The sequence below is a fragment of the Anabrus simplex genome, chromosome 1 (genome assembly GCF_040414725.1).
Source record: "Anabrus simplex isolate iqAnaSimp1 chromosome 1, ASM4041472v1, whole genome shotgun sequence".
Classification (NCBI taxonomy): Eukaryota; Metazoa; Arthropoda; class Insecta; order Orthoptera; family Tettigoniidae; genus Anabrus; species Anabrus simplex.
Window position 1 is genome coordinate 730,626,786 of NC_090265.1, and position 16,932 is coordinate 730,643,717.

General features: G+C 38.7%; 1 protein-coding gene across 3 annotated transcripts in view; it reads right to left on the reverse strand.

The window, feature by feature from the left end:
* Positions 1 to 12,505: 12,505 nt before the first annotated feature.
* The window catches only part of LOC136857440 (tRNA (guanine(37)-N1)-methyltransferase), a 32,361-nt gene continuing 27,934 nt past the window's right edge, over positions 12,506 to 16,932 (reverse strand). For all 3 annotated transcript variants that reach the window (XM_068225182.1, XM_068225184.1, XM_067136106.2), the window contains 2 exons: positions 15,385 to 15,510; positions 12,506 to 13,038 (listed from right to left, as the gene is read on the reverse strand). In XM_068225182.1, coding sequence (XP_068081283.1) covers positions 12,841 to 13,038; positions 15,385 to 15,501 — 315 coding nt within the window. In that variant the 5' untranslated portion in view covers positions 15,502 to 15,510 and the 3' untranslated portion in view covers positions 12,506 to 12,840. The remainder of the gene's footprint in view (positions 13,039 to 15,384; positions 15,511 to 16,932) is intronic.

Sequence of the window (16,932 nt, forward strand, 5' to 3'; positions counted from 1 at the left end):
TTATGGATATATGATTTTTGTGAAGAGCTTTGGTGAGGGTTTTCAGCTTGCCAGTTTGTGTAAGTGAATTTATGTTGAAAGTTGCTAGAAAGGTTTTAGATTTTGGCCTGAGTTTTTGACTCTTCGGGGTACACCAAGACGCTTCGACTAGTCTCTTGCATGATGTCGAGTCTCCCCCAGAATCCGAACGAGACTCGTGCGCCGTGGCGTTCATGACGAGGGATTTATCCGAAGATTTACCCCCTGGGGTATGTTTCTTGAAATGTTGTGCCATCATGCTTTTTGACTTGACTTTGCTTTTGACGGGTACCCATCCTTTTACAACTAGGGTTGTTAGCCCTAGAGGTTGCCTCAAGATGTTTTCTGGCTCCTGGTCATTTACCAGTCTTCGCCGTAACCCTGGCAAGGGACCAGTTTTTTCTTCAGGGTGGTATTTTATTTCCCTACTACCCTCTGACTCTGCTGGCGGCAGAGCCAGCGAGCTTCCCCAATTCCAATGGGACGCGCCCGATGGAGGTAACCGGTAAATAATAATAATAATAATAATAATAATAATAATAATAATAATAATAATAATAATAATAATAATAATAATAATAATTAAGGGCCTTATTTCTTGGTGAAATAAAACTGTCGATTTCGGTGTTAATAATGACACTATTTCAATAGGTATTTCGTGAAATAAAACTGCCATACTGATCAATGTTTTTTGTGAAATCTTGCTTATAGTATGGGGTAAAGCTAACTAATTTTGTGATAAGGGTTTTTAAAGTGAACTCATAATGTAGCCTTGTTAATAAATCTTAGAATAACCAAATATACAAAATGGTATAGAAATAAAACTATAAATCACTGATACCTCAAAATGAAGTTACGTGATCTGCCCTGTAATACGAATTTATGCATAGCCTACATTATTTTACATGTTGAATTGTCTCCAAAGTACAAACTAGGCATAATTTCAACATTATCTGCATGCAGAGTTGTGCGACAGTTGGAAAGTAACTTTGTGTAAGAAAAGAAGCCCCTCTCACTGACCACATTAGACGTCGAAAACCATAATGCTGGTGCTCACTGACCGGGGATGAGAAGCTCAGACGTTTAAAGCGCTGGCTTTCTGAGTCCAAGTTGGCAGCTTCGATCCTGGCTCAGTCCGGTGGTATTTGAAGGTGCTCAAATATGTCAGCCCCGTGACACTAGTTTTACGGGCACGTAAAAGAACTCCTGCGGGATAACATCTCGGCGTCTCCGAAAACCGTAAAAGTAGTTAGTGGGATGTAAAAACAACATTATTACTACCCAACCAGGTGATTTATTTACAATAGACTAGGCCTACCAATACCGTCATATTTCACAATGAAGACAGCATTATTTATCTTTCCTTTTAACTTATCCACTTCCTTGTACCAGGATTAACCAATTTTTCTAGAGGAATGCTGGCTTGAATGAATGATATTGTTGTGTCTATTACAAATTCCTCTATATCACTTTTCCACTTCTTTGCGATGGGTAAAGTGTCATCGGTTGTTATTTGCCGCATAGAATTATGTTCATTTGCTTTATTATTATTATTATTATTCTTTTTGTATGTTTCTGATACTCTGCAGTGTTTATCGCACGTGCCTTTTCGTTTCCATGTAATACGAACATTACAGTAGGCCTATTTACACATTAGAATCTTTCTTGCAGCATCAAAAAGTACTCCCACTGCCAAAATGACCGGTATTGTTACGACCACAACGCTATTTGATGTGATCAATAACAGATACTGATTTTTGTCGATTGGGTTAGAGATCGCGGAAATGAATAAACATACTTCCGATACACAGCGCTCATCGCTTTGTGTGTGTTCGTGTAGAGAATATACAGCGCTATCAAGCAACTGAGAAGAAAAATACAATAGTAAAGTTGTCAGAAGTATTTAAACGTTTATTGGAGAGCTTTTCCAATACTATTTCGCACTTATCGTACCAAGTGGGGTATATTTCGTGATTATTTGCACAATTCGCGCAATAAATCGGATTTCGCGATATTTTGCGAGTTCATTTTGCTAAAATATGGTACTTTAAGCACCTAGAAGGTGATATATAGGCAAGAAAGGGTATATGAAAAAATTTTGTGCGTATCGCTCTTACCAAAAAATACGGCCCCTAATTATTATCACTACAAATTTTCATCCAATTATGCTTTGGCCCCGTTTGTAATATTTCCATTTCTTCCGTGCTAAACTCCGTATCTGTTAAATTCTTAACTGGAAGATAGAAATTAATTTCATTATTATTCGACCTCTTATTGTCGTCTTTATCGTTTCCTTTCTCCTCTTTCCGCCCCTTCAGTAATTGAGTTTTCTATCTAATGTATCCTGCTTCTTTTTGAGAATAAAATACAATGAATTCTCTACATTATCTTCTATATCATCCCATACTAGACCCGAAACATCTTTCGTAATCTGCAGATGAAGGTCATGTAAGTCCTGGTTCAGACTACTTTTTTTAAATATATAAGTACCTAATTTCACTTTTTAACCATACCTGATTCACTTTCAACTGAGTCACGCTCACATGTCTTCGCAAAAAGCCTCTCCCCTCTACCGACTTCAAATGTTTTGGAATTAATTTATTTGCTAGACAATTCTTAAGAAATTTCAAGTCCTTAGATATTTTGGCTATTTTTATTTTTGTGTTCTTAAATTTATTCATTAATTTTCCAGCCTGGCTGGACGCGATTAAGAGCAGGAAATTCCAATTCATGTGAGGTCTCGGAATTATAGCAGACTTAAGGAAAGAAGAAGAGAGCATAGGTGTTATTTATTATTTTACGAATTGGCTATTTATTATTTTACAATGTTAAGATAGTTTATAGATGTTATTTATTATTTTACAAATTGAAACTATTTTATTTTAAAGAGTTCTACTAAATGGCGAAGTAAATATTAAATTTAGACACAAAGAAACATTTTATTCTTAAATGTAAATAAGGACGTAAAATTAACATATAGTAATTAATTTAATAGATTTTATTATTTATGATTTGAAAATTCTAGTTTAAAGTCTGTAACAAATGACATAGTAAGTGAAAGGTGAAACACAGACAAATATTGTAACAATTTCAAGATTTATATATAATTGTTCTATTTGTACCAATGCACCAAGTCCAAAGATTAATTAATGTTTGGCACCGCTGAAGAAGAGAGTAGTTGGCTCTCAAAACATGTACAGTAATAAAATATGTAAAGTATTGACAAGGCGGGAAAGTGTTCTATAGAGATTTGAATATAAGTCAATACGGACCAACATGGTGAAAATTATCAAGACCTGCACCTGGCAAGCCAAATGTCCTCGGACACTCCCGGCACTAAAAGCCAATCGCCATTTCATTTCTGCTGTTGAATGATACAGCACAGTAACAAAATTAAAGATACAATTTAAAATATTGGACCGCGGAGCATTCCTGCCTCTTATATGATGACCCTAGCCCTCATGCAGTTAAAATCCCCTGACCTGACTGGGAATCGACCCGTGAATACCATCTTCTGCCACAGTGAAGAATTAATCAGTTAAACAATTACTGCTAATTTTTTAACGTAATTGAATGCGATTTATCTATATTGTGAGAAGAATGGTCGAATAAGGTGGGATACAGTGAAAAAAATCAGACCTGGCTGGGAAATCGAACCCATGAATAGCATTACTGACCTGACTGGGAATCGACCCCGTGAATTGCTCACTGTCAAAGCCTGTTACACACCCCTGGGGCAATAAAATGTTGATGACAGGAAAAAACCTAGAGAAAAACCTGTCTCCCGCTTTCGCTTTGTCTTACACAGTGGGTGTGTGTGGGATTTGAACTGCGGTATTCAGCGGTGAGATATTGTCATCAAAATCAAAAGATCTGCACCAGGCCTCTCCGGAGGCTACATGCTATTATTATTATTATTATTATTATTTAGAAATTGCTTTCACGTCGCACAGAAGAGTCTTATAGCAATGATGGGATAGGAAAGGCCCCAGGAGTAGAAAGGAAGTGGCGATGGGGTGGGGAAGGCCCAGGAGTAGATAGGAAGCGGCTGTGGCCTTAATATATGCCTCAACATACGCCTGGTGTGAAAATGGGAAACTACAGAAAACTATCTTCAGGGCTGCCGACTAGTGATGGGTCGTTCATGAACGAACTGACTCTTTTGAACGACTCATTGGAGAGAGCTAGCTCTCTCAATGAGAGTCGACTCTTGTAAGAGCTAGCTCCCTCCTTGCTCCTTGAGAGCTAGCACGAGCCGACTCTTTTATCAACAGCTAGTCGTTCAATTACGAGTCGGCTCTTGCATGAGCTAGCTCCCTCCTTGCTCCCTGAGAGCTAGCACGAGCAGCGCCTCCTAGAGAACAAGGCCTGGCAATACGATTCGTGACGTCACGCGACTGGGCTCAGCGCGAGTGGATAGTAGATGAAGCTAATTCCTTACGATAATTGAAAAATACGCTGGTTAAACTACATTCTACGAATATTCTTTATCGTAGGCGCGCATATTGGAAGCGAAATTAGTAATATACCGTATTAATTAGGAAGAACAATAATTAAAAATGCAAGAAAGAATTAAGTTCTTTTAAGAATCTTAATACTGAACAACTTTAATAATATGCCTATATGACACTTTCTTTCATATATTTCAGTCAAAATAATAATAATAATAATAATAATAATAATAATAATAATAATAATAATAATAATAATAATAATAATAATGGCGTATATGGCCTCCAGAGAGGCCTGGTGGCAGGTCTTTCTATAGTAGATGGCCTATTAAGCGACCTGCATGTCTGTGAAGATGAGGGCCCTAACTAGGATGATTTCTAATGTTGAATACGCCGCACACACCCAGTCCCCGAGCCATTGAAAGTAACCAATTAAGGTTAAAATCCCCGACCCGGCCGGGAATCGAACCCGGGACCCTCTGAACCTTAGGCCAGTACGCTGACCATTCAGCCAACGAGTCGGACAGAGTCACAAATGATCAGTTCCTTTTACAAAACTCGCCATAAGACATCTCTGTGTCGGTGCGACGTAAAGCCACTAGCAAAAAAAGAAAACTTTTACAAAACTGAACTTGCTGATAAAAGATCAAAAACAACATGTAAGAACAGCAAAAGCTATTAAATAAAAATAATAACGTATAAACTACCTTACCTACAGGATATTAGTAGCAGTCCAGGTCCATACAAGCTGTAATGCTCAGTGTTGTCGCTCATGAAAACAGGTAAATATTTTTTTTTACAATAGAAGCCTAACATAAATTATGGGGGTGAAGAACTCACAAAATTTGACTGTTATGCAAAGAGAATGATTACAGTACATGCCAACAATAGTTTGTTCATCAAGTCATCAAAATTATATTCGCATTCCCTAGTGTATATAAATGTACTCTTATGATTTTGGACCCTGATTCAAATAACCAGAACAGGGGAAAAATTGAAGTTAAACTGGAAATAAAACAACTTATTAAAATGTATGAACTTAAATTTGAAAAGTATCATGCCAATTCTGATAACATTTGAACTGACCTTCACCCAGACATTTTCTGAAATTGTTCTCAATTTAACTTCACCAGGTTGCTTAAAATTGAAATGGACATGAGGTGAACATGATATAAGAAAATATAAAAGGAAATCTCTTTGAACATTACTTGTTAAAATCCTAAGAAACCATATTAAGAACTTGCATCTCTGCCATTAAATTCATAAAAATGTAGCAGAACACACACTGAACTAGTCATTTCATGCTTTATGAACCAGCTGCATTGTATAGATATGACACACATGAGATCAATTAAGTAATCAATCCCCAATTTTTCACAGATGCATGTTACATTCATTACATGCAATAACAAAAGCTGGAAGGAGTACTTTCTCCAAGACAAAATTCATAACCAAAGTGTGAATAGGCATAATGCTGGAAGAGGAAATTCATAATTGAATTCACAATTACTCAAACAGGAATGTTTACTACTGAAGGAGCTTACAGTGATTAACCGTGAATTCAGAGTTTACACATTCCCTTTCAGTGGAATTCATAGAGGTTCATCAAATGAGTAATTAATAATATTAATGTACTCAGAAAATGAGAAAGCCTCAGCTTACCACAGACAAAAGAAAAGGAGGGTTAATAATTTTGTAGGATATGTGCCACCAAGGTAATGAATCATATTTGTTAAATGGCAAAATACCTGTTTAACATAAAAGGTGCCCTCTCAAATGTAACATCACTCCCTGAAAATTTGACACCTGGCAATAAACATGATAAAATAAAAGTGCTCTTGTGTTATTACTGTGTTCTCTTCTAAAGAAATTACTATGGAAAACACATCTACTAAATTTGGCAATGTGTTATTATTGCATCAACTCCTTAGTGAATGATTTCTGTCTCCTCGGGTGAATGGTCAGCTTTGAGGGCTTTTAGAGGATCCAGTTAGAAGGGCTAGCTAGCCATCTAGGATAAATGCTGGGGGTCTGTATTTCACTGCACAGCCATTATTATCCAACTTCTTGCTAAATAACCTGCGTTATTACCAAGCAAATGCTAGGACTGTAACTCCTTGGTAAATGAACAGCAATGTTACCAAGCAAATGCTGGGGGAGGATGTATTACTCCGCAGGACAATTGTCCAACACCTTGCTGAATGATCATCACTGTCATCAAGCAAATCGTTGTCACCAAGAAAATGCTGGGACTGTACGACACAGCCCCGAAAATATTGCCCCGTCTCCTCGGTAAAATGACAGCGATGACTCCTTAGTGAATAAACATCGATGTTACCAATCCTTGCTGAATGATCAGCGTCGTCACCAAGAAACTGCTGGAGGAGGCTGTGTTACACAGCACCAAGCAAATGCTGGGACTGTAACTCCTTAGTGAATAAACAGCGACGTTACCACGCCTTGCTGAATGATCAACGTTGTTATCAAGCAAATGCTGGGACTGTACGACACAGCCTCAACAATACTCCCCGTCTCCTCGGTAAAATGATCAGCGATGTTACCAAGCAAATGCTGGGGAGGCTGTATTACTCAAATAATTAACAGTTTACTATTTTAAAATGTTTCAACAAATTCAGAAAAGTCCTGACCTACCTGGGAATCGAACCCGACTATGAACTAACCAATGTAGGGTCCGTAGACTACGAACGAGCCTTAGATGCAGGTAACCTCCCTAGGAATCGAACGCCGGGTCGCGAACTAGCCTACAGCACTGCTCAGCTCGAAGGCGTGTCCAGGAATTGAACCCGGGCCTCTAGACGTTGCAGGCATAAACACAGTCTCCGAGCCAGAAGAAATAATAATTTTAATGTTAGTTCCCTTTATTGTATTGTAAGTGTGATCCAGTCATGGAGCGCGAATGCTGCGCTGAAGAAATGCTACAGTGCAAAATTTGGTATCTTCCTTCCTGCAGTAAGAGTATGCTATGCTGTGTTGGAGACACAATCATTTCTTATCAACTGAATGCAAATTACATTTTATCATTTCAAACAACAATAATCCTCTTATTATGTTTTTACATGTAAGAATATATTATGCTACTATGAGGTAAGTAATTTTTAAAATGCGAACGAAGTGTATGTGCAGAATTAAAACGTGTACTTGAAAGCTGTGTAAATGTGTCTTTTTCCGTTGATAACTTCACTACGTTAGAAGATGGTGTTACATAGTCCAATGTAGGTGCTATGTCATGTGTTTAACATATTCGTGTTTTTCATTCATACTGTTTTTATCAATCGTAAATAGGAGCAAATCCATTTCCTTAGATCCATAGAATTAGTTTTATCAACTGCGGTTGTTGTGATTACCTGCTACACCTGGAGGCTCGGGTTCGATTCCTGGCTCTGTCACAAAATTAGAAAAAAAAGTCTGTTGGATGGAGACGTAAAGCGGCGAGAGGCCAGCGCGCTGCTGCCTGAGCTGTAGAAGCACATGACAATGCGAATTGAACCAGGCCCTCCCAGACATGACGTAATTCAAACCCCATGTCGGTAACCCTGAAGATGATTTTACGTGGTTTCCCATTTTCACACCAATCAAATTTCTTCTTACGATACAGTCAAATCGCAATCAATTATGATAAAAAAAGTGCAATAATTGTTAACTCTCCAATTCATCACTGTAGCAAAAGATGCTATTCGCAGGTTCGATTCCCGGTCAGGTCAGGTTTTTTTTACCTGCATCTGTGGGCTAGTTCGCGGTGTTGCATTATTCTTCTTATAATATAGTTAAATCACATTCAATTACGTTTCAAGGTACAGTAAGTACTGTGTCGCTGTATGTGTGCTCAAATATTTTTTTTAACAATGTGTCGTTCAACTCTGTATTTTGTGTCTAGTGTTCAATTTTAATCCCCTGCCAGTCGTTCATTCTGGTTTCCTTTTCACAACAGAGAGTTCAGGGGTTCGATTCTGACATACTACACCTTTCTTCTCACTATACAATTAAATCGCAATCAATTATGATAAAAGAAGTTTAATAATTGTTAACTCTCCAATTCATCACTGTGGCAGATGATGCTATTCACGGATTCGATTCCCAGTCAGATCAGGGATTTTTTGCCTGTCGTTCATTCCCTTTTCCTCTTCACATTGGAGAGTTCAGGGGTTCAATTCTGTCATACTACATCTTTCTTCTCATGATACAGTTAAATCGCAATCAATTACAATAAAAAAGTGCAATAATTCTTAACTCTCCAATTTATCACTGTGGTAGAAGGGGCTATTTACGGGTTCGATTAACAGTCAGGTCAGCGATGTTTTTACCTTCCTCTGAGGGCTAGTTTGCGGCCGGGTTAGAGATTTTTTTTATTTTTTATTTTTTATAGAGTCCAGTGCGTGTGTATGTAGTTTTCCGTGCCATTTTTTTTACTGCGTGTTGTGGTGTGGAGTGTGGTCAACTCTCAGCATTTGCCGGGTTAGAGATTTTTTTCACGGTATCCCATCTGTCGTTCGTTCCCGTTGCTTCGTTCTTCTTACAATATTCTTAAATCACATTCAATTACGTTTCAAGGTAAGTACTCTGTGTGTGTGTGTGCTAGTGTTCGATTTTAATCCCCTGCCTGTCGTTCATTCCCGTTGCTTCATTCTTCTTACAATATAGTTGAATCACATTCAATTCTGCATTAATTCGCTCAAACTGTCAACAATTTCAAGGCTTTGACCACCAATTTTCACAATGCCTTTCCTTTGTCTTTCTCCTCTTGAGATCACTTTTCTCTGCACTGATTTTCATACCATACTTTCCAATTTCTTGTTCAGTACATCAAGTTGTTCTTGTACTTCTTTGGTGTTTGTTCCCCAACCTCCATTAATTAAAACAGAATATCTTTGTTCTTGACAGAACAGCAACAGATTCTATCAAATCACTTTTTTTTTTTTAACTTTATGACTTGATGAAAATGATTGTGCGACAGGCTTCGGTAGCTGGCACAGTTCCTATCCTTGCCACTAGATGGGGGCTCCATTCATTCCATTCCAGACCCGGTTGAATGATTGGAAACAGGCTGTGGATTTTCATTTTCATAAAAATCATTAAAAAATATTCTGTTCATACACTTTTAATACATGAAAGTTAGAACTTATCTTAATGAAGTGCTCTGTTCCTCTCTCTGTACTAGTCTAACAGAGAGTGCAAGGTGGTGCATTGGTCTGTGGCCAGCTGGCCAGCAAACCTCCAGCGACATACCAAGAATCATACTTGAAGCTTTTTTTAATTATTATTATTATTAATGTATTTTAGATAAAAAATATATCCTGTGCTACACAAGTTTTATAAGGAAGTAGAAATGTTGCAAATCTTACGTGAAATTCATTTTTGAGGAGAGGTATGTTCATTGCAATGTCCACGAACCCACCAGTACATTTACTTTTGTAACACTCAGCATTCTCCATTCCCGAAGGAGCTATTAGCATTGCTACTAGCTGACATGTGATGTCATTCCGAGGAATGATGAGAATTACATTCTGTTACCAACCCCCGTATAATAACAGCACAAGTAAATGGAACATGTGAAGGAAACAATCAACAAGGTACTGTTATTGGTGGGGACTTGTGACATTCTGTCATTAGCCGCACGTAACCAATCCACAAGAACGGCTTTGTAAATTTAAGTTTCACTACTAGCCCACGTCAAGAGAACAATGGCGCTTTTGGGCCACACACACTTCGAGACACTTTTATATATGGCCGCAGTGCATACTGTCTGCACGACAAGAAAAAAGATGGTAAGGTCATTTGTGCTTATCTTAGTTCCTAAGTAGATAGGTTGGCAGCATCGTCTGCGAGGACGTGAGAAGGAACAAACAAAAGTCATTCTGCATGTAGATGTTTGTGATACAAGTGGCAATCCGCTGTATTAATGTTGCGTGGCACGGGATATAGTTTTCATGTATTTTAAATTGTTTTGGAAATTATTTAGGAGTGGTTTATTGGCCATTTAATGAGCTGGCTAATTTACTGGTAACTATGTTCTTTCATTTTCAGTGACTTCATCGTCTTTCAAACTCCATTAATTATATAATTTGGTAACTTACTAATGCTCTTTAAACAACTCCAAATCCATTACCAATACAATTTAAAGTAAGATGATGATGATAATAATAATAATAATAATAATAATAATAGTAATAACAACAACAACAACAATAACTACAGCTCGTTTTACATTATTAACCCTCGAGCACTCGCATTCTTTTTCATCACTCAAGCACTCACGTGGCGCACTGTGAGCTCCATTACATATTTTAATGTCTCCTTCAAAGTGAATTAAATTAAATGCCTGAATTCTACGAAGGTAATCCCAAAAATAAGGGATCCTATTTTTTTATAAATACATAGACCTGTTTATTTCTACAATGGTTTACATCATTTTACAGCTTGAACATTTAGCTATTTTTCTAAATGATCACCATTTCGGTCGATGCATTTCTGTAGACGCTGTGACAGTTTTTGTATGCCCATGTCATACCAGCTCACCGTCATGCTGTTCAGGAAGTTGTGAACCTCATCTTTCACCTCGACATCGGTGCTGGCACCCATCTTGCGCACACCTTCTGGTATTTCAACTTTCCCGTTAAAATTCTGTAAGCGGCGCTTCGGGAAACCTCAGGAACCAAGTGCACAAATCATCCAGGGTGATCCGCCGATCTTCACGCATGATTTTCTCAACCTTCACAACTGTCTCGATGAAAACTGACGGTCTCCCGCTCCTTTGTTCGTCGTGAATTTCAGTCCGACCGGCTGTAAACTCTCTACACCATTTACGAACATTTTTGACATCCATGCACTTGGCGGCAACATCGAACAGGAGCTCCATTCTCAACGGCTGCCAAGCCAAACCTGAGTGTCTCAGCGCAGCATGCGCATGTTTATATGCGAGCGCGGGAAACACTCTTCACAATATTGTGACCAACAGCCACACGAAGGGAGTTCTGTATTTATAAAAAAATAGGAGACCTTATTTTTGGGATTACCCTCGCATGTTATATCGATCAATTAATTCTTAAAATATTCTACATAATACTAACTTTATTTTACCTTGCTATATTACCTTAGAATATAATATTAAGTAATGGAAATTCACTAAAATTCTGCTTAAACTTTATGTTTACCTCCTGAACTAACATTAACAAATGTATGTAATTATTAAAGGAAAATCTGACATAGTTGCAGTTTATTTTTATGTGTCAACTACCAGAAGTATAATTATTATAGTATATTAAAGCACATAAATTAAAATCTGGCCTCAGTGCAGTTTAGTTTTGCCCCGTTTATTCTGCATCACTGGCAGCTGCACTCTTTCTGAGCTCACTGTAAATTATTTGCTCATTTTCACTTTCATAATTATCGTCATTTACATTTTCACAGTCATCCGCTATGTCAAAATCTGGATCACAATTCTGTAACCAGCACAGCTGTGGACTTGACAGATTTCTTCCAGCCCTCAATAAACGGAACGATTATAGGAGACTTAATAGCAATTCGTTTGTCCGTTATTGGACATTATAAATTTTCCAGCTAACTCATTCCTGGTTGCCAGCGTTTCACCCCAGTGTGCTAAGTTGGCCTCATCAGTTGGTGTGGCTAGTGCATACCATTGAGGCTAGTGCATACCGTGGAGGCCACTGCGCAGGCTATCTGGAGCCACCGGCAGTGTCTGTGCATTATGAGAGACTTTGTCTCATTTTCAAAAATTGATGTCTGCTTGGCCATTGGATGATCAGGTTCCACGGAGTGCACCAGTTGTGATACTGTGAACTTAAAATCGCTGTTTAATTCGCTTCCGATGGAGAAATATTTGCCTTCTCACACAATAGCTGTACTGGAGGAACAGCTAAAAAAGCAGGTCAACACAACAATGTACATCTGTTTTTCTAAACGTGGCGCACTCAGTATGCCAACACGAGAGCTTGAGGGTTAAAAACAATGTCACAATAATTGGTTTCGACTTCTATATTATACTGTGAAAAACTAGAAAATTACCTTTACAAAAAAATATTTATTCTTGAATACTGCCAGCTAGAGGTAATTTTCACGTCATTTCAAGAATGACTTGTCTAACACAATGAAACGTGCTCCAGAGAGTTGTACGAGCAAACACAAATGCAACTTAAACATAGTATTTGGACAGTTAAGATGCAGCACCTCAGACTAGGTGCCGAAGATTGTGAGGAAATTTACACCTGAAAGGTATTTTTTTACAGTGAAGTGGAAGACGGTACGCTGGAGATCCAATAATTACCCTCATAATTATAATACACAGGACAGAGTCATCCAATTATAATATGTACACTCAACAAAGAAATAAAATAAGCTACATTTGTAACTGACACATTCTGTTCATAGCTTCTAAAGGATTCACAGGTTCAACAATTTCTCTTTTATGCTCTTGCTGAACTGTCATCTTTGTTTCTTTCTCTTCAATTTTCTTTGCACCTTGCCGGACTTCACTTTGCAGCTCCGCGAGCTCCTTGTCTGCTTGGGCTGTTTTCTGCCGTGTCACTTCTGCCAACTGGAAACAATTTTTTTTTTTTTTTAATGTTACAGGAACATTGACACAAGATGTTATAAGCTATAGTACACACCATGAAAATTATTTTATGGATAGTTTCACTGGTATTCCGAATCTCAAACTCTTTTTTTTTTTCTTTGGTAGTGGTGGCTTAACATCCAACTAACATCCAAAATCAAGAATTTCATGTTAGGTCCATAATTTGTATTGAATAGGTGGATCACTATATTTTAATTTACTACTTTGTCCTACTAACATATCAAAAGTTTTCAATGATTCAAGGATGGGAAAGGGAAGATGGCAGCTGTGGCCCTCATTATGGTACAATCTAGTACTTGCAACTGAATACATGCATGAATTTCTAAAAATCTTTTTGTCAGTACATTAAAGGATAATGATAATTCTGTTTGACTTAGAAACCTTTCCTTGGAGATTACTAGTTCAATTTCTGTCTCTATGATTGATTGTTCTAGTATCACATGAAAATGGCAACTTCTTTGAGAGTACAACAAACTTCACTGACTTGGGAATATTGTTTAGCAGTTACAGGGATAGTGGTGACCCTGTTAATCACGAAGATAATGAAGGTAATTATCAAAATGAGAGGAAACATGTACTTGAAAATTTGAATCCCACGCAAGTATTTTTTATTTACTTTGGCACCAATTGCCTGGGTTGTGGTAAGCTTCCACAGACTGATTTATTTGGCCCTGTAATGACCCGTATGTATAGTGGCATAGGGTTTTGAGCTAGGTTGGACGAGGATGAGGAGGTGATGGTCTGTAGCTAGCATAAAGGCAACCAATCAGCTACGTTGTACATGTTCTAAGCTTCATAGACCACACACAGGGTAAACCGCGTCCCATTGGAACAATAACAACATGAGATGGCAGGCAGGTATGTAGCTTTTTGATCTCCCTACCTGTGAGGAAAGTCAAAACAAAATGCAACACAAAGCTTATTCACTGCATCGTGATGTATTCCAGCGACGAATATGTAGATTTGTTACTCATCTATGGACAAACTAGACAGAATGCACACCAGGCATAACGCGTGTATCAAGAACGCTATTTGGACACACGACAACCGACAGGCATGACATTTCGGCGTTTGGAAAGCCGTCTGCAGGCTACTGTGTTCCTGGGAAGGACATGGCCTGTTCGAGATCATCCTGTGATGTCTGCTCACAATGAAGAGATTGTGTTGGACGCTGTCCAGCCTAACCCTCACACCAGCACACGGGCCATTGCACAGGAGAAGAACATTACCCAGGCACTTGTTATGAGGATATTGCATACCAACGGTTTCACCCATATCATTTGCACTTACATTACGAGCTCCATGGACATGATTTCGAATTACAGGTGGCGTACTGTCAATGAACCCTACAGCATGTGGACACTGATGCTGCCTTTTTAGCGACCATCTTATTTACGGACAAAGCATCGTTACACAACAATGGAACCATTAATCGCCATAATATGCATTACTGGAGTGTGGATAATCCTGATTGGGTACGGCACAGTAAAAAAAGTCTATTGATCAAAACAAAAATTAAAACATGACAAGATGGTGGTTCAACCAGAGGTGACATATGGAAGCGGAACTTTTTAAAGTCACTCAGGGAAACAGAATCCTGAAAGTTGAGAGAAGAATAGCAAGGATGAAGTGGTGTACAGAGAACTGGAGCCCATCACAGATACTATACGGAAGAAAAGGATCTCTTTATTTGGTCACATTATGACACCGGAAGCCAGATTACCAAGAAAAATGATAGAGAAACTCTGGAATCTGAAGCAACAAGTAGAATGGATTAAGGATATAACTAGAAATAACTCTGGATGATTTGCAAAACATCAAAATAAGATTTAAACCAAAAATAGACAAACGACATGCAATGAAAAGAGAACTTACAGATGAGGCACAGCAGAAAAGATCTTAACAAATGAAAAGCTACTGGACAATTTAGAAAGAAAACCATAGAAGATGATGAGAAAATGATTGACTGAAGTGGTCCAATGAGGCTGTAAAAGCGAAGAAGACATACTGTACTATATTTCAAATAATATCCTGTAGAATTTATTTAACCATTACCTGCTGGAATGCAGTATTATTGCCCTTATTATAACGGCAGAGAACTATTTTAGAAAGCATTTCTGTAATTGAGACCTTCACTAACTTACACCCCACCGTTAATTCAAAGAAGTGAATGTTTATAGTATTCAAAGTAGAATTTGTAAGTAAAACAGACTAAAGTATATCCAACTAATACAAGAAGTAGGAAATACTTTCATAGGGATTATATCACGTGAAAAAGACCGGAAGAGTTTGTTATTGATCACTCACTTTCTTCAGCTGGGAGGTCACTGCCTTGGCTTTCTTCTTCACTTTAAGGCTCCTTGCTCCAGCCACTTTGAAGACATTATTGTGTTTGTTCTTGCTGTTCGCTTTGTTCTTCCCCATCTGGACACTCTGTAAAAAGGATGCACATTTCTTATGAGGCAGCGCAACAGTGCACAATATAATATGACACAAAGCACAACATAACCAAAAAAGTTCTCTCCGTTTTTCACACTGCGAAGAAGATGATTTCACAGATTACGGTGGGAATGAGACCAGAGAGGGAGGCGGGGCTTTGTCCTTGGCCTGAGAATGCAAAGTTACAGGAGTTATAGCTCGAGTCGCAGCATACAGAGATGGAGGTGTCAGCGCAGCTTGTTCAGGACTGTTTGATTTGTAGGCCTGTCTGCAGCCAAATCAAGCCGCCCACAGTGGCCGCCCCTAGGCGCTGAATGACGAGGCCTTGCAGGAAGCCACAGAACGAGTGCTCAGCTTGCCTCACAGGTAAGACAAACAAGTTGAGCAAGCGGACAGCAAGTGATGGCTTGTTTATCACTACTTTCATGACAGCGCAACACACCCATATTTAATCAAGTGTTCACCGGTGATCAAGAGCTGATCCTGTATGACACAGTCAAGTGTGCCAGACATTGGTCATCACCATGAGTCAGTGCCACACCACCATTTGCTCTCTCTGTACCAACGCAAGACCCTGTTCTGTATCTGGTTGACTAGTCGCCAAGTGGTCCACCATCACAGACCTGTACTGGAACGTGTGCAATGGGCAACGAAGCAGAAGCAGCTAGCACAATGATATACTGCTCCTGCATAATAATCTCGGCCACATGTGGCTCAAGTCACCAGGGAGACCATACGACGACTTGGCTGGCAGACCCTGTGCCAACCATCCTTCTCAGATCTAGCGCCATCTTTTTCATTAACTGGACAGCCACCTTTGCGGAAATCATAGAGGCGGGTATACACAAAGCACTTGTGGACTTCTTTGCTTCGAAGAACCATGATGTTTATCACCAGGGCATCACACAGCAGGAGGTACACTGGGAATAGATGCTGCATACCGAAGGAGATTACTTTGAGGACTGAAAGTACGTAATGTTTGCTGTCTACCATCTTGTGTCTGACACTTGATAATGGACAGAAATTTTTTGGTTACCTTGTAATTTTAAATTCAAGAAGTTCCGAACAGGTCACAGGATTCCTGGGAATGGCTAAAAATAGAAATATAACTCTTTCAGGCTTCTTCTCTGTTTGAAGTTCAGCAAACACGGCAATGTCTCAGATTGAGGAGCTCCTTAAGATCTAATAAGGCACATGCAGGAACGTCTCAACAAGGGTTCGAGACTGGCAAACCAGAAGTCAGCATCTTCCTTATGGTCACAAGGATGCGTTAAGATGTCAGAAGAAGAGCAGACTATACAAAGTACATGACATGCTAAAAGCTACAATCAATCCAGCTTTTGGTCTACACAGATACATTTTTAATGTACCATAAAAAATAAATACTAATTTAAAAACTTAACAACACAACAGAGT